General features: G+C 44.1%; 1 protein-coding gene across 4 annotated transcripts in view; it reads left to right on the top strand.

The window, feature by feature from the left end:
• Positions 1 to 24024, top strand: part of KDM5B (lysine demethylase 5B) — a 192856-nt gene that overhangs the window by 151569 nt on the left and 17263 nt on the right. For all 4 annotated transcript variants that reach the window (XM_039518029.1, XM_039518031.1, XM_039518028.1 and 1 more), the window contains 2 exons: positions 15315 to 15800; positions 18390 to 18501. In XM_039518029.1, the coding sequence (XP_039373963.1) occupies positions 15315 to 15800; positions 18390 to 18501 (598 nt within the window). The remainder of the gene's footprint in view (positions 1 to 15314; positions 15801 to 18389; positions 18502 to 24024) is intronic.

Here is a 24024-nt window from a genome sequence, read left to right as displayed (position 1 = left end):
GAACCAGCATGGCTTCGACAATGCTGCTTCTCAACCATGTTAGCAAGGCCTCCTCTACCAATCCCATTAGATTCAGACATGATCTCTCAGGAACATGGCTGTCTGTTCCATCCCAACCTACAGGCCCTCCACTTGACAGAGTGGATGCTTCGTGACTAACACCACTAGAAATTACTTTCTTGAAAGACATTGAGGAGGTGCTTCTGAACAACAGAGAGCCTTCAACTAGGCATACTTACCTGGCCAAATAGAAATATTTTTCTATCTGGTCCGAAAAGAGAAGTGTCTCTCCAGTGCATGCTTAACCATGTTTTGAATTATCTGTTGCACTAAAACAGCAAGGCCTGACAGTTCCAAAGTACATTTAGCAGTGATTTCAGTGTTCCACCCTCCAGTGAGCAGTAGATTGCTTTCCACCTCTTGGTGAAAGTGGCATTTCTGGTTGTGATAACCTCAGCAAGAAGAGTGGGCCAATTAAGAGCCCTGATTCCAGAATCTCCTTGTTTTTCCATAAGGATAAAGTTTCTCTCTGCCCTCACCCAAAATTATTAACATAATTTTATTTGCCAACATTTTCCCCGAAGCCTCACAAGCATACAGATGAGCGAGCAGAAGCTTCATTGGTGAATGTGAGGAAAGCACTGGCCTTCTACTTGGACCGCACCAGAACCTTTAAGATCCTCAATGCAATTATTTGTCACGATTGCAGATGGGGTGAAAGGCAAACCAGTTTCCACTCAGAGGACTCTTGTATTTCTTTGTACTACTGGTTAGCTGTATCACACCACCCCTTGAATATTGGCTCAGTTGACTATAGCAGAAGCAGCTTGAGCAGCTTTTCTAGCATAAATACCCATTCAGAATGTTTGCAAAGCAGCAAACTGGTCATCAGTGCACACTTTTTCTGCTTATTATGTCATTTTCCATTAATCCAGTTTCAGACAGGCTGTTCTACAATGCTGATAGGGTAGACTCTGAACCCGCCTCCACATTAATCTGCTTGTGAGCAATATAATATGGAATGGACCTGTACAATCACTTGAACTAAAAATGGTTACCTGCCTTTCCATAACTACTGTTGTTCTTCTAGTGATTGCTCAGGTGTATTCCACAGGAGGTGTGCATGCTTGCCACGTGCACCGGTGCCAGAAATTTTTCCCTTAGCAGTACCCGTAGTGGGGGAGCCTCGCTGCAACCTCTGGAGTGGCGCCTCTATATTGCGCCATAAAGGGGGCTGCGCACTCCCCCAACCCTCAGTTCCTTCTTGCTGCCAGTGAAGGTAGTCGGAACTTATGCTCCAGCTTTGCTGTAGTGTCTTCCTTAGTTGTACGATCTTCGACTGTTATTAGTTTCTCCAGTTAGTAGCCTGGCTAGGGGCATGCCCCGAGCCCCAGGCTTCAAGTCATGTGACTCCTGTCGCAATTCCACTCCCAGAAGCGATCCACATTCCGAGTGTCTTCGCTGTCTGGGCGAGACTCATATAAGTGAGCGTTGTAAAATTTGTAAGTCCTTCAAGCCCTGGATTAAACGCGAACGTGAGATCCGACTCTGGGCTCTGCTTATGGAGTCGGCTCTGACCCTAGCACCGGCGCGCCGACCCGATCCGGCACCGGGCACCGCATCCTTGGTGTGGAGCGAAGCTCCATCCACCAGTCGGCACCACTCCCCTGCCAAGAATCAAGGCAAGACCCAGCGGTGCCGAGACAAGGACAGGGGTGAGGCCGGACCTGAGTTGGGCAGCCTGCGATCCCCCTCGAGATCCAGACCTCTGACTCGTGTGGAGCAGAGTAGTCCAGCCCTGTCAGCGCATGCCAGGTCGGAGGTTGAGGTCCCTGCTCGATCTGCCACTCAAATCTTCCGGGATTTGTTTTTAGTGTTAAGTGTAGTTTATAGGTTTGGTTTCCTGTAATGACAGAAACTGGGGTTTAAGAGATGTGCTTCATGCTCAGCTTTCTTCCTGCCTTTGGATGACTCCATTAGGTGCTTTATGTGCCTTCAGGAAGGCCACTCTCCTGGGTGTTCTATGTGCCAGAGCACATAAGCACAGGCAGAGCAGACTGCAGGTGCTCGTACTTAAAGACAATCTTGCTGCTAAAACATTGGATACCAGGACATCATCTGATCCAAAGACATGAGAGCTCTTTTGGCTTCAGTTGCTTCATCTAGCAAAACTAAGATGCCTAAAGGATCTCAATCAGGATCTCTGCTGGTTCTGGCTCCTATTCCTTTGTAATTGGATCCTCTTGCTAAAGCCATCCAGGTGTCGAAGCAGACAGCTGGTGTCTAAGGACCCTAGGATGTTGGTATGACACTCAGAGGTGCAATTCAGACCTGTGAGGGGCTGTTTCACCCCTGCCTTTCAATCTGGGGTGCCTCACAATGCTTTGCTACTGTAGCTCCCAACCTGGGTCCCTCACAAAAAGTAAACAGCATCATGTCACGCCTTGAGTATCTGTGTATAGTCACAGCCCTGGTCCAGCAACTCTGATGCCAGCAGTTTGTTAGCAAACACCAGTCAAGCTCTGGCTTCCAGCAGCCTTGGTTACTATTTGCAGGGTGGCTCCAATGCATTTCCTGTCCCAGATTCCCCCCACCCCACCTCCAAACATGTGTTGTGCACTCTCCAGCCCGCTCCTGGACAGTCCAGATATATTTAGGTCTGTTGCCCCTCTAAGGAGATCAGTTTTTGCTACCATAAGTGGTGTTACCTACATAATTCAGTTTAAAGGCAACACTGGATTAGTTTTAATTAAAGGATAAAAGAAGTGTATTTAACTACAGAGAGATATTTTAAGTGAGTACATGTATAAGGCATTAAAGTCAGAAATGGTTACAAGAGAGAAAGATAAAATGCTCTATAAATGTAACAAACTGGACTTGGTTCAAGGTGAAATTCTTACCACAGGTTGCCAGTAATTGCTGACCTAGTTTCAGGTTAGGATCTTCCCCCAAAGTCCATAGACTGTTTCTTCTGTCATCTTAGGTGAACAAGAAAGATATGGATAGAGACCACTTGAGGTGGTTTTGCCTCTCACTTTTGTAGTTCAGTTACTCTTTGAAGTGCATTTTCCTGAAGATTACCTCTAGATTAAATTCATTCTCACTGTGAGGACAGAGCCAAAGAGTCTGGTGGTGAAAGAGGTTCCATGTTGTTGTTTGCTAAGATGCAGATCTGTTTGTTCCTGCCCCCACTCCTTGCCAAAGAATGGCCACTAGATAGGGGATTGTCCATCAGCTTTGATGGCACCTGGCTAGAGGCATCAACCTCTCCTCTATCTTTGAGAAATTGTTTTACCTGCTCCCCAGATTTGTCTCATCCTTCAGTCATGATTTCAGTTTTTGTTCATAACTTTACATATAATATTGCTACATACATTTCACCATGATATTGAGCAGCAAGGTATTATTTTTCAAATGATACCTTACAAGGCATATTTTGTATGAAGATTATTACAGTGGTGTGTAGAGTGTGAATACAGGGTTGCAGTCCATCACAGTTCTGGCTGTGTCTGCTCTGAAGAAAAAAAGGTGAGGGAGAAGATGGCCACCATAAGCATTGCTTGGTTGCATATGTTAGCTTTCCATCTGTGGTTCTGAATCTGAAACTTAAGTAAGTTCTGGGTACCACTTCAAATTCTAGGGGTGTGGCTCTAAGTCATCATCCATTCCCATGTGGGGCCCTCCTGGACCTGAAAAGGATTTTTACTGTGGTGGCTGATGGTCTGTTTCTGAGAACTCCTTGGATCTGAGTGAGGGACTGATGTGGGTGAGAGAGACAAAGGCATGATCAGCTCCTAGATCTGCATCCCCTTCACCTCAAAAGGGAAGAGTCTCCAGGTCCATCTTTGCCTCCTCCGAAGACTGTTACAGGATCACCTGACAGATTGTTTTTACATTTTATGTCTGTTCATCCTCCACTGTCATTGCTGTCTCCAGTGAGGTCCATAATGGATCAGAGGTTGGATCCTCAGTTATAGGAGGATAGAAAAAGAGTTGAGACCTGAACCGTCAAAACTTGTGCCACCTAAATCTGCCTTTCCTCAGTCTTTTGGACAGTTTGGCTCTCTTTCTACAGATATGTTTCTGGGATATGTTTCCCAACTATTGGCGATCAGTCCTGGACTCCATGGCTTTATTGGGTTGTGAGGAGACAGAGAGACCCCAACAAAAAGCAAACCCAAATTAATACTGGGTCCTCACCAGTCCTCCCATAGAGCATCCCTGCCTTATCCTTTGTGCTTAGTTTCCAAACAGTCGCTTTACCTTTCCCTTACTCAATCCTTGGGGTCTAACTGCTCCTCCCCAGTGGATGCTCCAGCTAGCAGGCCCATCTCTCCACAACCCTGCTGGCAGAGCTCCATCCTTCTTCAGAGCCAGTCAGCCCTGAACTGAACCAGGCTTGGCACTGGCTGTAGGTATAGCAGGACTGGGCTAGATGGGCTCATAAGCTTTCCCTTAACCCCTTCTCTACTGGTATATGGCCTCCCTACCCCATCACATATGGGTGGCCAATGCAATTTTTCCCCGGACTCAGGCATGAGGGTGATCTGGCGATTTGGTCAGATCTAAGGTGGTAATGTACTCCACCTCACCTAGGTGATCCAGAAATTTATCAATGTGTGGCATAGGGTATGCATTAAATTTTGACACAGCATTGACTTTCTTGAAATCTAGTCAAAAACACATGCTCCCATCAGGGTTATGGACTAGCACCATTGGTAGAGCCATGATCTGCAAACATGGTCTGTGAATATTCGCATCCACGGATGCTGATATCTGCAGATTTGCAGGGCTCTAACTATTGGGTTTCTCCAGTCACTAAACAACTCCTTTATTACTCCCAACTCTAACACTGACTGAAGCTCTAGCTTCATGGTTACTCTCATTTTTTAGGGAAGGGGATGGGGATTGTGGATTTTCGCAGACCAGGTGTCTGGATTTGGTCTGGATATGATGGGGAAATTAGATGGGTTTGCCTGGGCAGCAAAGGGAATACTGTGGAGAAATCAATGATCAATTGCTATGCCTGGACCCTGTGTTCTGGAATGAGGTTGCTATTTGGAAGTCAGTCCATACCTTTACTAAACATTATGTTTTGAATTTTGTTTCAAGAGTAGATGCTAGATTTGGTAGAGCAGTGCTTTAATCATTGATTAATTAGGACTCTATTCCCTTCTCCTGAGTTTTCACAACTGTTTGCCAAACTATTCATATGCGTGAATTTTCAGAACCACTCAAAGAAGAAATGAAGGTTCCATACTTGTAACTGGAGTTCTTCTACATGACTCTGCATCTTTAGACTTCCCACCCACCTTCCCCATTTTCTCAGAGTTCTGTTATGGTTTCTCTGGGTTAGCAGTGGAAAGAACTGAGGTGTTAGAGGGCACAGCACCCCCTTATATAGCATTGCCTTCAGAACATTTGGAAATGATGAGGAGAGAGGCTGAAGGAGTGTCACGTGCACTCTAATGGGTACTGCTTGGAGAAAGTTCTACTGATGGGCTGCACTGGGAGCCATGTTACCCATAAATGTGAAATACAGAATCATAGAATATCAGGGTTGGAAGGGATCTCAGGAGGACATCTAGTCCATTCTCCTGCTCAAAGCAGGACCAATCCCCAACTAAATCATCCCAGCCAGGGCTTTGTCAAGCCCGACCTTAAAAACCTTTAAGGAAGGAGATTCCACCACCTCCCTAGGTAACCCATTCCAGTGCTTCATCACCCTCCTAGTGAAAAAGTTTTTCCTAATATTCGACCTAAACCTCCCCCACTGCAACTTGAGACCATTACTTCTTGTGAGAGCCTGAGAGGCTTGCTTCTGTAGTGAGTGTTCCAAAGGTTTGGAACAAGAACAGGGTTGACTTTCAGCATAGTTTCGGGACTCATCCATCTGCTAAGGGACATCAGAATATGGTCTGGATCTGACATCTGATTCTCCACCACTTCTGGTGAGCAGTTCCATGTCTTGAACAGGAACTTCCAGAAATGCCTCGTATGGACTCTCACCACAGGGATGCATGGCACTATCAACTGCTGATATGAAGTTTTTGATTTTCATAAAGCTTTTCTGTGATGGGAATATTTTAACCAGAACCATGAGAATTTCACTCTTAATGTGAGCAGTTCTGTAGGACTGGTGGTTCAGAGAGCTCTTCTTGATGTTCAATACAGAACACCATGGGTGTGAATTACTGACAGGGTCTGGTGAATTTTGGTAATATCTGTTTTAATCTGAGCTGTGCTCATACAACCAGTGGATATAGTGTACTTAGATTTTCAGAAAGCCTTTGAGAAGATCCTTCACCAAAGGCTCTTAAGCAAAGTAAGCTGTCATGAGATAAGAGGGAAGGTCCTATCATGGATTGGTAACTGGTTAAAAGATAGGAAACAAAAGGTAGGAATTTAGGGTTAGGGTCAGTTTTCAGAACGGAGAGAAATAAATAGTGGTGTCTCCCAGGGGTTTGTACTGGGACCAGTCCTATTCAACATATTCATAGATGACCTGGAAAAAGGGGTAAACAGAGAGGGCAAAATTTGCAGATGATACAAAACTACTCAAGATAGTTAAGTCCCAGGCAGACTGCGAAGAGCTACAAAAGAATCGCTCAAAACTGGGTGACTGAGCAACAAAATGGCAGATGAAATTCAATGTTGATAAATGCAAAGTAATGCACCTTGGGAAACATAATCATAGAATATCAGGGTTGTAAGGGACCTCAGAAGATCTAGTCCAACCCCCTGCTCAAAGCAGGATCAATCCCCAACTAAATCATCCCAGCCAGGGCTTTGTCAAGCCTGACCGTAAAAACCTCTAAGGAAGGAGATTCCACCACCTCCCTAGAGAACCCATTCCAGTGCCTCACCACCCTCCTAGTGAAAAAGTTTTTCCTAATATCCAGCCTAAACTTCCCCTACTGCAACTTGAGACCATTAATCCTTATTCTGTCATCAGGTACCACTGAGAATAGTCTAGATCCATCGTCTTTGAAACCACCTTTCAGGTAGTTGAAAGCAGCTATCAAATCCCCCCTCATTCTTCTCTTCTGCAGACTAAATAATCCCAGCACCCTCAGCCTCATCTCATAAATCATGTGCTCCAGCCCGCCTAATCACTTTTGTTGCCCTCTGCTGCAGGGTGGGGGAAGCGGGGGAGAGCCCAGGGGAGACATCCTCGTGGGGCCGGGGGCCCCTGCAAGGCCTGGCCCTGGGGCAAATTGCTCCACTTGCTCTCCCACCGGGCGGCCCTGGAGCTCGCAGCGCCCCCCGCCCCTTTGCCAGCCGCTCAAAGCAGCAGGAGGACCCTGGAGCTCAGCTGAGCTGCCCAGCTGCCAGCAGCTGGCCACACCGTGGCTTTGCGGGGTAGGGGCTGGGGGGAGACATCCTTGTGGGGCCGGGGCCCCTTCAGGGCCCGGGGCAAATTGCCCCCCCCAGGCAACCTTGGAGCTTGCAGCCCCCCTTACCTTGGCGGCCGCTCAAAGCAGCAGGACGAAGCTGGAGCTCAGCTGAGCTGCCCAGCTGGTGGTGGCTGACCACGTTGCGGCTCTGCGGGGGGGAGCAGGGAATCCTTGGAGCTCAGGTGGGGGACAGGACGGTCCCGCGGGCCACATCCGGCCCGCGGACCAGAGTCGTTCTCCTACCTGCCTGGCTCTTTAACAGACGGTTCTCCACCGGCGTCTAATTTTAGCAACTGGTTCTAGCGAACCGGTGCGAACCGGCTGCAGCTCACCACTGCATCCACCAGTTCCTTTAGCACCTTCAGATGCAGTGCATCCAGCCCCATGGACTTGTGCTTGTCCAGCTTTTCTAAATAGTCCTGAACCACTTCTTTCTCCACAGAGGGCTGGTCACCTCCTCCCCATACTGTGCTGCCCAGTGCAGTAGTCTGGGAGCTGACCTTGTTCGTGAAGACAGAGGAAAAATCATTGAGTACATGAGCTTTTTCCACATCCTCTGTCACTAGGTTGCCTCCCTCATTCATTAAGGGGCCCACACTTTCCTTGACTTTCTTCTTGTTGCTAACATACCTGTAGAAACCCTTCTTCGTACTCTTAACATTCCTTGCTAGCTGCAACTCAGTGTGATTTGGCCTTCCCGATTTCACTCCTGCATGCCTGAGCAATATTTTTATACTCCTCCCTGGTCATTTGTCCAGTCTTCCACTTCTTGTAAGCTTCTTTTTTACGTGGAAGATTAGCAAGGATTTCACTGTTAAGACAAGCTGGTTGCCTGCCATATTTACTATTCTTTCTATTATTCTTTCTATTTACTATTCTTTGTTGTTGTTGTTTTTGTTTTTTTATCAGGGGGTATTTTTGGCCTTAAGCTTAAAGACGTTTAGAGCATGTTAAGTATATCTAGCGCCCCACTCTCCCATTCCCCCTCTAAACTCCTTTGCAAAACTCCCTTGTTCGCTGCTCCTGTTCACTAACCTGCTCATTTATCTTGTCAAGTTTCATTTCTGGCACAAGGAAGCTAGAATCCCAGTTATTCTAGAGCTTCTCCAGGGTGGTTTGGACAGCCTTGCAATAATGCATCATAGCAAGATACGTGTTAACCCTCAGCAGTGTTCTAGTTCTTTGACTGAACAACCTCAAATACCCAGATTCCTCAGACTGATCAGATAGTGCTTGTTGCAGGTTTTATCTGATCTCCCAAAACTGCACCGATCTCCAGTTATCCAAGCCCTCATGGCAGCATATTTCAAACCTGTGACATCTAACTTACCGTGTGTGTGTGATCCATCAAGCCCTACCTTTCTAAGAGGCATTAGCTCCAAAAGGCATGCCTCAGAATTAGTAACTGTGCAAAAACCTCACTGTACTTAGAACTCCAGAATCCTTTCTGTCCAAGATAAGCTCTCTGTTCAGTCTATGCTGCTTACTGTAGCTTTGTATTGCTAGAACAATACAAAGCAGGTGGAGTGTGATGATGAACCTGGCTCTTAATTTGCAATTGACTTACTGGGTCAGATATTCAGGATACAATGTAACTTTTTGTTTTTAAATTTAACTTTTAAAATAATATATAGGTAAGCTTCCATGATAAAGTGGGAAATTTGAAGCTTCTAGTTGAAAGGAAAGCTATTTTTTATTAAAATTGTACCATACCGCTATAGTAATGATGAGTAGAACTAAAGATTTATCAAGTTTAGGCAAAAAGAACTATGAAAAGGGGACCAAATGTTAAGGCAGGCACACAAACTTCACTGAGTGCCTGCAAACTATGCTCTGTTTTAAGACTACATACAGACAAACCAGAAGAGTAAAGAGAGGTATATTCAGAGAAAAGTATCCATATACCATATCTGCTCTTGGGTTCTTTTGAACCTTGTTTTCAGCTTTAAGTCACCTTCAGAGAAGTGAGAGTGGAATCCTTTTTATACGCAGGGCAAGGTTTTGGGGAGTAGGGGGTAAATATTATTTTGTAAGGGTATCCAATTTTTATGAGCATTAAATTTGGAAGAATGTTTTGTCAGATTACCGTGGAGATCTTTGCTGGAGAAGTTGCTATTCTTTGAGTGGCTTTTGCACATTCCCATTCTTGGGATGTGCCAACAGTTCAGCTAAACCAGTGGAACCTTCTAGTAGCAGTGCCTAGTATAGCACCCATGCCCTCTCTCTCCTCCCTTCACTGTTCCTCAGTAAAAGAGATGTGGGGCATCAGCCACCTTAGTTCCTTCCAGTCATAGCAGACTGACCAGGAACCTCACCAGACTCGCAACCCAGATTCACCTTTCTTGCTTCATTAGCTGTTAGTTCTTTATTTATTTTTATTTTCTTATATTTTGACTAAGGTTCTTTGCACCCTGGTGCAGATCCTTGGTTCCAATATGTCAGAAACAAAGACAATGATATCAGGGCTCAAGAGTTGCATCTTTTGCCTTGATTTTCCTACTTCCAGATGCACCTTTGGCCTGCTTGGGGCAAGATCATTGACATTGTTTTTCCATATGCAGCACCTTCATTCCCAGGGTCAGAAAAGACCGTGAGAATTGCCTTCATGCTATGCAAATGAAGGAGCCATTAACAGCTTCAGCACTGAAATGCAGGGATCTGTAAGTTCTGGGAGACCACCCTCTGCTACAACCTCCAAAGACTTTAGAAAGCCTGGCAAAATCCTGAAGCAGGTTTCAGCATCCTTGGCTGGAGCCAAACCTAAAGTGTCAGTCACTGCGAATCCACAAAGACAGGAACTGACTGAGCTTAAACACTGGGCTTTGCTGGTGTCAACCTCTGGTTAGAGAACTGATCCTTAACAGCATACCCCTAAAGCTTGAGTAATTACTGTGCCATATGCTGAAGTACAAACACATTCCTCTAAGGCCTCACCCTCAGAAGCCAGAGTCACAGCAAAGGGTAATATTGAGGACCAGAATCCTATTTTTGAATACACACCCTGCACCAGGGTCAAGGCCTTCTGTTCCATGATCAAAACATCTTCATAAGTCTGATGAGGCATCTGATGTTTCCTTGGAACCATCGCTGCCTACTTGATCCATGTTTACTGTGATGGCTCAGATTCATGGCATTAAGCCTCCGGGACATTCACATTCCAATCTGCCTTTGGCTCACAGTGTCAATCACAGCAAACAACTCGCTGGAAAACCATACTCAGGCCTGGTCTACACTACGCGTTTAAACCGGTTTAAGGAGCGTAAAAACGATTTAACACCACACCCGTCCACACTAAGAGGCCCTTTATATCGATATAAAGGGCTCTTTAAATCGATTTCTGTACTCCTCCCTAACGAGAGGAGTAGCGCTAGTATCGGAATTACCATATCGGATTAGGGTTAGTGTGGCCGCAGATCGACGGTATTGGCCTCCGGGTGGTATCCCACAGTGCACCACTGACCGCTCTGGACAGCAATCTGAACTCGGATGCAGTGGCCAGCTAGACAGGAAAAGCCCCGCGAACTTTTGAATATTTCCTGTTTGCCCAGCGTGGAGCTCCGATCAGCACGTGTGGCGATGCAGTTAAAAATCAAAATAAAAAAAGAGCTCCAGCATGGACCATGCGGATGTGATCGCTGTAAGGGCAGGCAAATGTGTTCTATCAGCGCTCCGTTACAGAAGACGAAATTCAAAATCATTTTTAAAAATTCTCCACACAGACGCCATAGCAGGGACTCAGCACACTGCTGCGTGACAAGCGTAACGGAAAGCCAAAGAATCAAATGGACGCTCATGGAGGGAGGGAGTGGGGACTGGAGGACTCAAGCAATCCCACAGTTCCTGCAGTCTCCTAAAAGCATTTGCATTCCTGGCTGAGCTCCAAATGCTTCTAGGGTCAAACACATTGTCCGCGGTGGTTCAGGGCATAGCTCGGCAATTTACGCCACCCCCCACCCACCCCCAGAAGTGAAAGGGAAAACAATCCTCTCTTGACTCTTTTACATGTCACCCTATCTTTACTGAATGCTGCAGATAGACGCGATGCTGCAGCAGTCAACACCAATATCCTCACCGCCCCCCCCCCCCGCCATGGGTGGCTGATGGTACAATATGGCTGATATCCATCGTCATCATCAGCCTTTTGGCACATGGGCCAGTGCAAAAGGACTGGTAACCATGCCGACTAGCATCCAGTGAGGTCAATCATGGGCGCCTGTGTAAAAAAACTCCTAATTTTTTCTGGTAGATGGTGCAGTATGGCTGGTAACCATCTTCATCATAGCAACAGGGGGCTGAGCTCCATCAGCCCCCGCCCTTCATGTGTAACGAAGAGATTCAATTGTCCCTGGACTAGCAGCGGGATGCTGGGCTCCTCTCCCCCACACTGCTTAATGTCCTGTCTGGAGTATCATAGCAGCTAGAGGCTGCCTTCCACTCATTTCTCACTAACAAGTCACTGTGTCTTATTCCTGCATTCTTTATTACTTCATCACACAAGTAGGGGGACACTGCTATGGTAGCCCAGGAAGGCTGGGGGAGAATGGAATCAACAGGTGGGGTTGTTACAGGAGCACCCCCTGTGAATAGCATACAGCTCATAATTTCTGTGGGATCTGACACAGATCAGCTGTGCTCTCTGGTTCTATGATACACTGGTTCTCTAGTACACTTGCCCCATATTCTAGGAGGACTGATTCTATTTTTAGATACCAAAAAGGAGGGATTGACTCAGGGAGTCATTCCCAAGTTTGGCTTTTGCGCCCCCGGCTGATCTCAGCCAGGCGCACTTATGACAGCAGCAGATGGTGCAGTGCAAAAGGACTGGTAACCATGATCATCTTATTGCCAGTTTATGGCATGGTAGATGGTACAGTATGGCTGATAACCATCTCTGCTGTCATGCAAAAGCAAATGCATGCTGCTGTGTAGCGCTGCTGAATCGCCTCTGTCAGCGGCATCTAGTACACATACGGTGACAGTCACAAAAGGCAAAACAGGCTCCATGATTGCCATGCTATGGCGTCTGCCAGGGCAATCCAGGGAAAAAAGGCACGAAATGCTTGTCTGCCGTTGCTTTCCCAGAGGAAGGAGTGACTGACGACATTTACCCAGAACCACCCGCGACAATGATTTTTGCCCCATCAGGCACTGGGATCTCAACCCGGAAATTCCAAGGGGCGGGGGAGGCTGTGGGAACTATGGGATAGCTACGGAATAGCTACCCACAGTGCAACGCTCCAGAAATCGACGCTAGCCTCGGACCGTGGACGCACACCACCGATTTAATGTGTTTAGTGTGGCCGCGCACACTCGATTTTATACAATCTGTTTTGCTAAACCGGTTTATGTAAATTCGGAATAATCCCGTAGTGTAGACGTACCCTCAGAGTAATCATCAGTGTCTCACAGTCAAGCTGGAAGGGTATGTCAAGTGGGGTCCCACAAGGATCTTTCTTGGGTCTGGTTCTATTAAATATCTTCATAACTTACTTGGATAATGGTATAGAGAGTACACTTATGAAGTTTGCAGATGATTCCAACCTTGGAGGGTTTGCAAGTACTTTGAAGGACAGAATTTGAATTCAAAATGATCTTGGCAAACTGGAGAATTAGTCTGAAATAAACAGAATGAAATTCAATAAGGACAAATGCAAAATACTGCACTTAAGATGGAATAATCAATTGCACAAATACAAAATGGGAAATGACTGCCTAAGAAGGCATACTGCAGAAAAGGACCTGGAGGGTTATAGTGGATCATAAACTAAATATGAGTCAACATTGTAATACAGTTGCAAAAAAAGGCAAACATCATTTTAGGATATACTAACAGGAGTGCTGAAGGAGAGACAGAAGTAGTAGTTTTTCCACTCTTCTCAGCACTGATAGTCTCAACTGGAGTATTGTGTCCAGTCCTGGGCACCACAGTTTAGGAAAGATGTGGACAACTTGGAGAAAACACAGAAGAAAGCAACAAAAATTATTAAAGGTCTAAAAAACATGACAAGGAAAGACTGAAAAAATTGGGTTTGTTTAGCCTGGAGAAGAACAGTTTGGGTGGGGGTGGTGGGGGAGTAAAAGGTTGTTATAAAGAGCAGGATGATAAATTGTTCTCCTTATCAACTGAGGACAAGGCAAGAAGTCATGGGCTTAAATTGCCACAAGGGAGATTTAGGTTAGACATTAAGAATAACTTCCAAACTATATGAGTAGATAAGCATAGAACATATTACCTAGGGAGGTTATAGAATCTCCATTATGAGAGGTTATGTAAAGGTTAGACATACACAAGCCTGGTATGGTCTAGATAATACTTAGTCTTGCCTCTGTGCAGAGGACTGGACTAGATAACCCACTGAAGTCCCTTCTAGTCCTGCATTTCTGTGTTTCTGTTCTGATTGCCCCAGAGTGGGTGACACAACATTGGTTCTTGGATCTACTGCAGCTCTCACAAGTGTCTCCCCACAATTCCAGACCTGTTGACCTAGAAGAGAAATCAGATTTACCATCCAGACTTAGACTCTTGCCACTTGACAGCATGGGTTATAGGACTTTGACAGATCTGGCACCACCCTGTTTGGAGAAGGTACAGAAGAGTCTATTAAACTTCAGGAAGCATTGGACTTGCCTGGGTTATGATCATAAGTAGAAAAGGTTTTCTTTGTGAGCATCCAGCAATAAAATAAACACAGGTTCAGCAGCTGTTCATCCGTAATGGAGTACTTCATTTTAAATCCTTGAGACTATCCATATCATCAATAAAAGTACATCTCTCAGCCAACTCATCTCATCACAGCTTAGGCAAAACTCTGTATTTTGTAATAAAAAGGTTTTTGGAGGGTTTTAAAGTACATCTACCTCTAGTTAGAGAACCCGCACCAACACAGGACCTCAGTTTAGTACTTAGCTCATGAAACCTCCCTTTATTGTAGCTATCACTTCTGCTGCAGGCTCTCAAGGCTGACCTCCCTCTCCCTTACAGTCTTTCACAAAGGTCCTCCTTCACACACCCCAAATTTCTCCAACGTGGTAACAGAATTCCAGTCTTATCCTTGCCAGTGTATTTCCCCAGGCGTCACTCCCCACTTAGGGGAAGCTAATCTACACACATTGGATGTTACAAGAGCATTACCCTGCTATTTGATTAGATCTGAGGAATACAGGAAATTGCCTAGACTGTCTCTTATGGGGAAGAGAGTGAAATTCAGGCAGTTACATCCCAATGCCGTTCTAAGTGGGTTAGACTCTACTGAAGAGTGTTATAAACATGCCAGTGCTCCTCTTCCAGAAGTGTGTAGAGTGCACCCAACTAGAGTGATGGCTGCTTCCGTATTAGTGATCTGTAGAGGTCCCTCTTGAAGCTCAGTTCAGACCATCACCACACACTGTGCCTTAGATCTGACATCTAGATCAGATCCTCAGTTTGGTAAAGTAGTATTAAAATCTTTGTTTAACTAGGCCTTCTCATCTCACTATTTGGAAGGAGAAGCACTGTTTGCCAAACTCCCAAGAGTGGGAGTGTGCATAGGCCACTGACAGAAGAAGTGAAGGTTACTCACCTGTAACCAGAGTTCTTTGAGATGGACTCTGCCCATTCATGCTCCCCATCCAGCTTCCCCTGTTCCTTGGAATCCTAGCTATAACTCTGGACCCAAGGAAGGTGGTAGAAGGAATTGAGGCAGATAGAGCCCCAAGCCCACTCTTAAAGCCTCACCCTCCAAATGTTAGGATCAGGGATCATGAGAGCATTCCAACTGGCACTGTTACTGGAAGATTTAATCTGCATCATTGGCACATCTCAAGAGTGTGAATGTTCAGAGATCACTCAAAGAACTCCAGTGACTAACCTACATTTAGAGGGGGATTCTGTTTTTGCTGATCCTGGAATTAAATGCATTTGTTTTAAATCCCTTGCAGATGGCCGCACTTGGGGAAGCCCGTTTAAAGGAGATGGAGGCACTGCGTTCTCTGAGAGCAGCAAATGAAGGGAAGGTGCTATCTAATGAAGAGGATGCAGAGATGAAAGTTTGCCTTTGCCAGAAAGAGCCAGCAGCACCAATGATACAATGTGAACTCTGCAGAGCGGTCTTTCATACCAGCTGTATTTCAGTGCCCAGTATTTTTCAGGAACCTTGTGTTTGGCTCTGTCCTCACTGCCATAGATCAGAAAAGCCACCTTTAGAAAAAATCCTCCCTTTACTGGCTTCCCTGCAGCGTATCCGTGTGAGGCTTCCTGAGGGAGATGCTTTACGGTATATGATAGAGAGAACTGTGAACTGGCAGCACAGAGCACAACAAATGTTATATTCAGGGAATCTAAAACTTATACAAGACAAAATTGGCTCAGGATTATTGTACAATAGATGGCAAGCCACAGCATACCAGTTGCCAGAGACAAACAAGGTGAGATTGACTTTGCCTCTAGGAGTGATCTGAGCTCATCAAGAGCAGTTTGCCAAATTTCTTTGCATTTTGTAGATTCTACTTGAAACAGATTAATTATATATTCATGCAGTGTCTTCAAAAAAGTATTACCATGGCAGATTATTATTGTATTGCTGGCTAATTCTCAAGTGTTGATCCCTCTACAACTTTGAGGAAATGGTTTTCCTTGTTAATTGGGGAGTATGCGTGTATTATTCACCATGTTGTCCAGCAACTTGGAATGCTGCATTCCTCCCCTGCTGGAACTGAGAATGCTGCATCCTTCTCAATGACTATCCTTTTGGATTAAGTCTCTGTTGAAGATTTAGTATCCCTACCTATCCTGTTAAAGCACCATTTTGTGTGTGTGTGTGTGTGTGTATGCATGCATGCATGTGGAATGGGAGAGAGGGGTGTAGCTGAGGGGGTGTAGAAGATGTATATGTTAAGATGAGAAGGGCCTTTAACAACACATGGTGGGGTGACAGGGTGTACGATGAATTTCATTTTCCTGAAAGAGGGGGACATAGTTTTCACAAGTGCAGAATTGCTGTTATTTGGGTGTTAACAATCACAGTAAAGATGTTATGGGACCTCTGGGGTAAAAGTTCCTTCAGCAAAACCAGACTTGATTTTTCTAATTTTTCTAAGGCAAAAAACAAACCCCAAAATACTTTAAAAGAAAAGTTTCAGGTCTTTGTGCATCAAAAAACAAGCCACAAAACCTCCTTTGCAGGTCACTTTTAAGGTGTCTGTAACTTGAAGTAAATCTCTCGACTGGCTGAAACGTCTTACTCATGTTAGCCCAATCTTGTTCGATGTCAGATTTGTCTATTTGGTCACTTTTGACCTGCCTAATTATGTTTTAAGAAATATTCCAGCTGTTTTTGGTAGTCATGTAAATCAGATACTTTTGCCACACATTTTAAAATGGGGTCCATAAAATTAAGCACCCAAGTCCTTATTCAGGTGCCTAAATAAAATTGTCCTACTTGTTACGATTGCTGAGCAACCACAGCTCCCATTGAAGATAACCAGATAACTTACATATTTAAATACATGACTTTAACCACCCAAGTTTGAATATCTTGGCTAATGATTTTAGTGAAGAATGTGGAAGTTTTAGCTTAGTTTGAAAAAATTTGCTTAAGAAATAGTCATGAGCAATTGGTTTAGGGCCAGATTTTCAAAGGTGTTGAGATGCCTAAAGATGCAGTTAGGCATCAAGTGGGGTTTTTAAAAGTGCCTAAATAGATTAGGTGGTCTGAAATGGGCCATCTTGATTATCACTACAAAAGTTTTTTTTCTCCTACTGATAATTGCTCATCTTAATTAATTAGCTTCTTAGAGTTGGTAGGGCAACTCCCACCTTTTCATGTTCTCTGTATGTGTATATATATCTCCTTACTATGTTCCATTCTATGCATCCGATGAAGTGGGCTGTAGCCCACGAAAGCTTATGCTCAAATAAATTTGTTAGTCTCCTGTTTTTTTGCGGATACAGACTAACACGGCTGCTACTCTGAAACCGATCTAATTCCCAATGGTTTCCATTGAGATAGGCACCTAATCTGCTTGAGCATTTTTGAAAACCCCATTTGGTGCCTAGCTGCATCTTTAGGCACCTCAGTACCTTTGAAAATCTGGCACTTACTCTGTTTCCACCCTGTTATCCCTGTATTGAGTCCACTAAAGCATATCTTCCAGAAAGGCATCCCACCTGGATTTGAAGACATTAAGATATGAATAGAATCTAGGTCTACTGAGTCCAAAGCCAATGCCCTAGCCACTGGACCACACTATGTCCTCCTATAAAAGAATATTTGTTTACACTGGGGTGTCAGACTTGTTTGGAGGAGAAGGTTGAATTCTAGATTTAATTGAAGTGTGTGGTCTAGTCTCAGTTCATAGCCGAAATGCCACTGAGGTCAATGAAAGGTTTGCACAAAGTTCAGGAGAGAAGACAGCCTTTGTTTAGTAGCTACGAGTTACTTTCCTAATCTGCGTTTTGATGCATGTTAATCTACACTTTAAACTGTCCTTGCAATTAATCCTGTGACTAGTACAGAATCTCAGTGCAAGAATTCCCTTCTCATTTTTAAGAAGCGAAGGAAATTAGCTATAAAAGTAACATTAATGCAGCATTGGGACTGAGATTTTACAGACACCAAAGTCAAGAAAGTCTGTTATTCCCAGGTGACCATAACTTGGCTCCACTGTACATGCCTGCACTTTTCCATTAGAGATCATATAAAGTGGTAGAAGAAGCTAGATCAATGCAGTGGGGACACTTTGCATGGTCTCTATGGAATCCATAATTCACAGCTTTTCATATAAAAACTCCAGCCATAACATTGCTTTTAATAAATTTCCAGGTTTAAGGTGAAGGAGGATGCAAGGAATTTGATAGAATTAATGAGTTGCGATACTAAAAGTTATCTTTTCAAATAGAAAAGTTAAAACATTTCAAATAGAAATAAGTATTTGTTTTGTTGCAATGTCTGACACATTTAATTCAAAATTTGTTATACAAAAAGGTGTGTTTAATAAATGTTTCTCTTTCCTTAGGTATCTCAGACAATTGATGCAATGTCTTTTTCTCTGCCTCATGACTGGGATCACAGAACCAAGTATTTACATTCTCCCTTTTCTTCAGGACAGAACTGCATTCCCTTTCATGGTTTGTTATGCTTCACTTACGTTTTTCAGTGTATGACTGGGAGATCTGAAGCATAAAAATGGGGGCCCTGCCTTGTTCTCTGGTCCTTGCTTTTGAGTCATGGAGATTAGAGGGATTTGTTCATAAAGTCAGTTTGAGCTGAACCACAAGCTGGGAAGCCAGATGAATGGGTTTCACCTTTCTAAGGCAGGCCTCACAGTCTAGGAGCACGTTAATTCCCTGGGCAAGTTAATGGTAGAAAGGTAAGTGATGTGTCATTTTATTGATAAATATCTACAGAATCATAATTTCAATGGTGTCACTTTCTGCGGCATGCCGGGGGGGGGGGGGGGGATCCACACTGCCATCCCCGCCATCCCCGGGCTCCAAACTCCACGTCCTTCAGTTGGTTGAAATTTTGATAATACAATGTTTGCAGAAATGGCTTGAGTTGGGAGAGCCCTTTCTCACATCAATACAATGGTACCAGATATGACAAACCTATAACAATTAAGTGGATATATATTAAAAAATGTTCAAAAATCAATTTTTAAAATTGTAATTTAACACAGGCTTGTCAAACGTATAGCCCTCAAAGTTAGATTGTGGCCCTCAACTGACAGTACTGTGCTGTCAGTTAATGCACAGCATATACCTGATTAATATTTTGTAATGTTCCAGATGACCATAAATAGGAGTGCTTCAAGTTCATTCGCCATCATCAGCAAAAAAGAAGCGGTTTAGTGGTATTGATTGTCAACTTTGTTTATAATGTCAAAAGAGTTGTAGTGAGGCAATGGTTAAGACGTCAGCATCCAGCAAGAAATTACTGGAATCCATCCGCAAATGGTATGCGCATTGTTACCTAACATACATGACATAATTAATTACAATCCCAAAGTAATTTATTACAAAATTCTTGTTTTTAGTTTGGTCTTGATAGTTTTAGACATCAATGGGGAAATGAAGCATACCGACTAGTAGCTGAATCTTTGGACAATACCACCGCGGAGGACCTGGTTAAACACAACATTTAGTGGCATCTTACATGCTATAAGACGTGCACGCATAAACTGAATTTAGGAAGGTTGGAAAGGAAGTATATCAAGCATCAGGAAAAAGTTGAAGATGCTGGGACAAGTGCCTGCTGTGGGCAAGGTTCACCTTACACTAGATCTGCTGCAGTGGCACAGAAGCCAGCAAACAGAGCTGTAAACAGTGGCGTTTGCGGGGGAGACTAAGAGACCTAGGCAGAGGAATATACAGGCTAGTGAAGGGAGTGGGTGGTGTTTTGCCAGTGTTCTGGTGCCTGTTGAGGATTTGTTTTGCTGTGGGTGGTGGTGGTTTGCTTTGGTTTGTGTTTCCTGGACTAACAGGTTTTAGGTGGGAAGGCTATGACCGATACAGACTCAGCGGTGAAAGACACAATGAGGATGACCGGATGTGGAAGCTGCGGCATGTACATGATCCTGAAGGGGGTACCTGAAAAGAGTTTCGTCTGCATGAAGTGCCACCTGATAGAGCTGATGGAAGAAAAGATCCGAGGATTGGAGATGCAGGTGGAAACTCTGGTTGAGTTTAGAAGGGGGTTCGAGCAGATGATGGAGCAAAGACATGAGGAGGCTTAAGGGAAAAGCTCAGGCTTGCAGATGGAAGCAGGACCAAAGAATTCTGAAGAGACACTGCTGGGTGAGGAAAGTGGATAGTGGAAGCATGTGACTAAGAGAACCAGGCAGAGGAAAAGACGGGCCAGTGAAGGATAAATAGAGCTCAGGAACAGGTTTGCAGAGTTGGAAAATGAAGAAGGGGCAGAGCAGGTGGTTGCTGAAGGTGAGAGGGCAAGGAAGGAGAGAAGAGCAGCTAGTCCTATAGGAAGAGGGGAAGAGTCAATGGAGACGACAACACCAAGTATGAGCCCCAGGAGGATATGGGATGGGTTGCGGAGGATTGCAAGGGACAATAGAAATCGAGAGGACTTGTAGCCAGAGGGAACAGGGGATAGACTGGAGAATCGCACCATCATCAGGAAAAGGCAGGAGAACAGAAGGGTGTGCTGTCTGCTGGGTGCTAGGATACGGGATGTGGACCTGAGGCTGAAAAGGATTCTAATGGGAACGGGAAAGAATCCGCTGATTATCCTTCATGTGGGAACGAATGATGCAGCTAGATTCTCGCTGGAACATATCAAGGGAGACTATGCCAGGCTGGGGAAGACGCTTAAGGAAATCGAGGCTCAGGTGATCTTCAGTGGGATACTGCCTGTTCTTAGAGAAGGGCAACAAAGGTGTGACAACATGATGGCAATCAACAGATGGCTCAGGCAGTGGTGCTGTAAGTTGAGCTTTGGGATGTATGGCCACTTGGAAGCATTCATGGACAGAGGACTGTTCTCTAGGGATGGACTTCACCTGAGTAAGGAGGGAAATAGACTTCTAGGATGGAGGCTGGCACAACTGATTTAAGAGAGCTTTAAACTAGGAATTTGGAGGAGATGGTTGGGAGATGTCCAAGTAATCTCCACACCGGAATTTAACATTGAGAGGGAAGAAAACAAAGTAAGAAAGGATATAGCTGTGGGCAGGAGAATGGACATAAGGAGGAAGGGTAGTGTAGATACCAGTCTAATAAGTGATACTGGTGGTAGAATGTCTGTGCCAAATCGGGTGGAGAATGACAGTGAAGCCAAATGGCAAACATTAAGATGTTTGTACACTAATGTGAGGAGCCTAGGCAACAAAATGCAGGAACTAGAGTTACTGGTGCAGGAAGTGAAACCAGATATTATAGAGATAACAGAAACATGGTGGAATAGTAGTCATGACTGGAGTACAGGTATTGAAGGGTATGTGCTGTTTAGGAAAGACAGAAATAAAGGCAAAGGTGGTGGAATAGCATTGTATATCAATGATGAGGTAAACTGTAAAGAAAGAAGAAGTGATGGAATGGATAAGACAGTCTGTCTGGGCAAAAATCACATTGGGAAAGAAAGCTACTAGAGCCTCCCCTGAGATAGGGCTTGGGGTGTGCTACAGACCACCGGGATCTGATTTAGATATGGATAGAGACCTCTTTAATGTTTTTAATGAAGTAAATACTAATGGGAATTGTGTGATCATGGGAGACTTTAACTTCCCAGATATAGACTGGAGGACAAGTGCTAGTAATAATAATAGGGCTCAGACTTTCCTGGATGTGATAGCTGATGGTAGTAGTTGAAGAACCAACAAGAGGGGATGCCATTTTAGATTTGGTTTTGGTGAGTAGTGAGGTTCTCATAGAAGAAATGGCTGTAGGGGACAACCTTGGTTCGAGTGATCATGAGCTAATTCAGTTCAAACTAGATGAAAGGATAAACAAAAATAGATCTGGGACTAGCGTTTTTTATTTCAAAAGGGCTAACTTTAAAGAATTAAGGAAATTAGTTAGGGAAGTGGATTGGACTGAAGAACTTGTGGATCTAAAGGCAGATGAGGCCTGGAATTACTTCAAGTCAAAGTTGCAGAGACTATCAGAAGCCTGCATCCCAAGAAAGGGAAAAAATGTATAGGCAGGAGTAGACCAAGCTGTATGAGCAAGCATCTCAGAGAGGTGATTAAGAAAAAGCAGAAAGCCTACAAGGAGTGGAAGATGGGAGGGATTAGCAAGAAAGCTACCTTATTGAGGTCAGAACATGTAGGGATAAAGTGAGAAAGGCCAAAAGCCATGTAGAGTTGGACCTTGCAAAGGGAATTAAAACCAATAGTAAAAGGTTCTCTAGCCATATAAATAAGAAGAAAACAAAGAAAGAAGAAGTGGGACCGCTAAACACTGAGTATGGAGTGGAGGTTAAGGATAATCTAGGCATGGCCCAATATCTAAAGAAATACTTTGCCTCAGTCTTTAATGAGGTTAATGAGGAGCTTAGGGATAATGGTAGGATGACAAATGGGAATGAGGATATGGAGGTAGATATTACCACATCCGAGGTAGAAGCCAAACTTGAAGCTTTAATGGGACTAAATCGGGGGGCCCAGATAATCTTCATCCAAGAATATTAAAGGAACTGGCACATGAAATTGCAAGCCCATTGGCAAGGATTTTTAATGAATCAGTAAACTCAGGGGTTGTACCGTACGACTGGAGAATTGCTAACATAGTTCCTATTTTTAAGAAAGGAAAAAAAAAGTGATCTGCATAACTATAGGCCTGTTAGTTTGACATCTGTAGTATGCAAAAATATGGAAAAAAATTTGAAGGAGAAAGTAGTTAAGGACATTGAGGTCAGTGGTAATTGGGACAAAATACAACATGGTTTTACAAAAGGTAGATCGTGCCAAACCAACCTGATCTCCTTCTTTTGAGAAGGTAACAGATTTTGTTAGACAAAGGAAATGCAGTGGATCTAATTTACCTTGATTTCAGTAAGGTATTTGATATGGTTCCACATGGGGAGTTATTAGTTAAATTGGAAAAGATAGGGATGAATATGAAAATTGAAAGGTGGATAAGGAACTGGTTAAAGGGGAGACTACAACGGATCATACTGAAAGGTGAACTGTCAGGCTGGAAGGAGTTCCTCAGGGATCGGTTTTGGGACTAATCTTGTTTAATCTTTTTATTACTGACCTTGGCACAAAAAGCGGAAATGTGCTAATAAAGTTTGCAGATGACACAAAGCTGGAAGGTATTGCTAACACAGAGAAGGACCGGGATGTCATACAGGAAGATCTGGATGACCTTGTAAATTGGAGTAATAGTAATAGGATGAAATTTAATAGTGAAAAGTGCAAGGTCATGCATTTAGGGATTAATAACAAGAACTTTGGTTATTAATTGGGGACACATCAGCTGGAAGTAACAGAGGAGGAGAAGGACCTCGGAGTATTGGTTGATCACAGGATGACTATGAGCCACCAATGTGATATGGCCGTTAAAAAAGCTAATGCGGTCTTGGGATGCATCGGGCGAGGTATTTCCAGTAGAGATAAGGAGGTGTTAGTACCGTTATACAGGCACTAGTGAGACTTCATCTGGAATGTTATGTGCAGTTCTGGTCTCCCATGTTTAAGAAGGATGAATTCAAACTGGAACAGGTACAGAGAAGGGCTACTAGGATGATCCGAGGAATGGAAAACCTGTCTTATGAAAGGAGACTCAAAGAGCTTGGTTTGTTTAGCCTAACCAAAAGAAGGCTGAGGGGAGATATGATTGCTCTTTATAAATATATCAGAGGGATAAATATCAGGGAGGGAGAGGAATTATTTAAGCTTAGTACCAATGTGGACGCAAAAACAAATGGCTATAAACTGGACACTAGGAAGTTTAGACTTGAAATTAGATGAAGGTTTCTAACCATTAGAGGAGTGAAGTTCTGGAACAGCCTTCCAAGGGGAGTAGTGAGGGCAAAAGACATATCTGGCTTCAAGACTAAGCTTGATAAGTTTATGGAGGGGATGGTATGATGGGATAGCCTAATTTTGGCAATTAATTGATCTTTGATTTATTAGCAGGTAAATATACCCAATGGTCTGTGATGGGATGTTAGATGGGGTGGGATCTGAGTTA

The sequence above is a fragment of the Mauremys reevesii genome, unplaced genomic scaffold (assembly GCF_016161935.1).
Source record: "Mauremys reevesii isolate NIE-2019 unplaced genomic scaffold, ASM1616193v1 Contig2, whole genome shotgun sequence".
NCBI lineage: Eukaryota > Metazoa > Chordata > Testudines > Geoemydidae > Mauremys > Mauremys reevesii.
The sequence above is the reverse complement of the archived record's forward strand: the minus strand, read 5'-3'. Positions and strand labels throughout refer to the sequence as shown.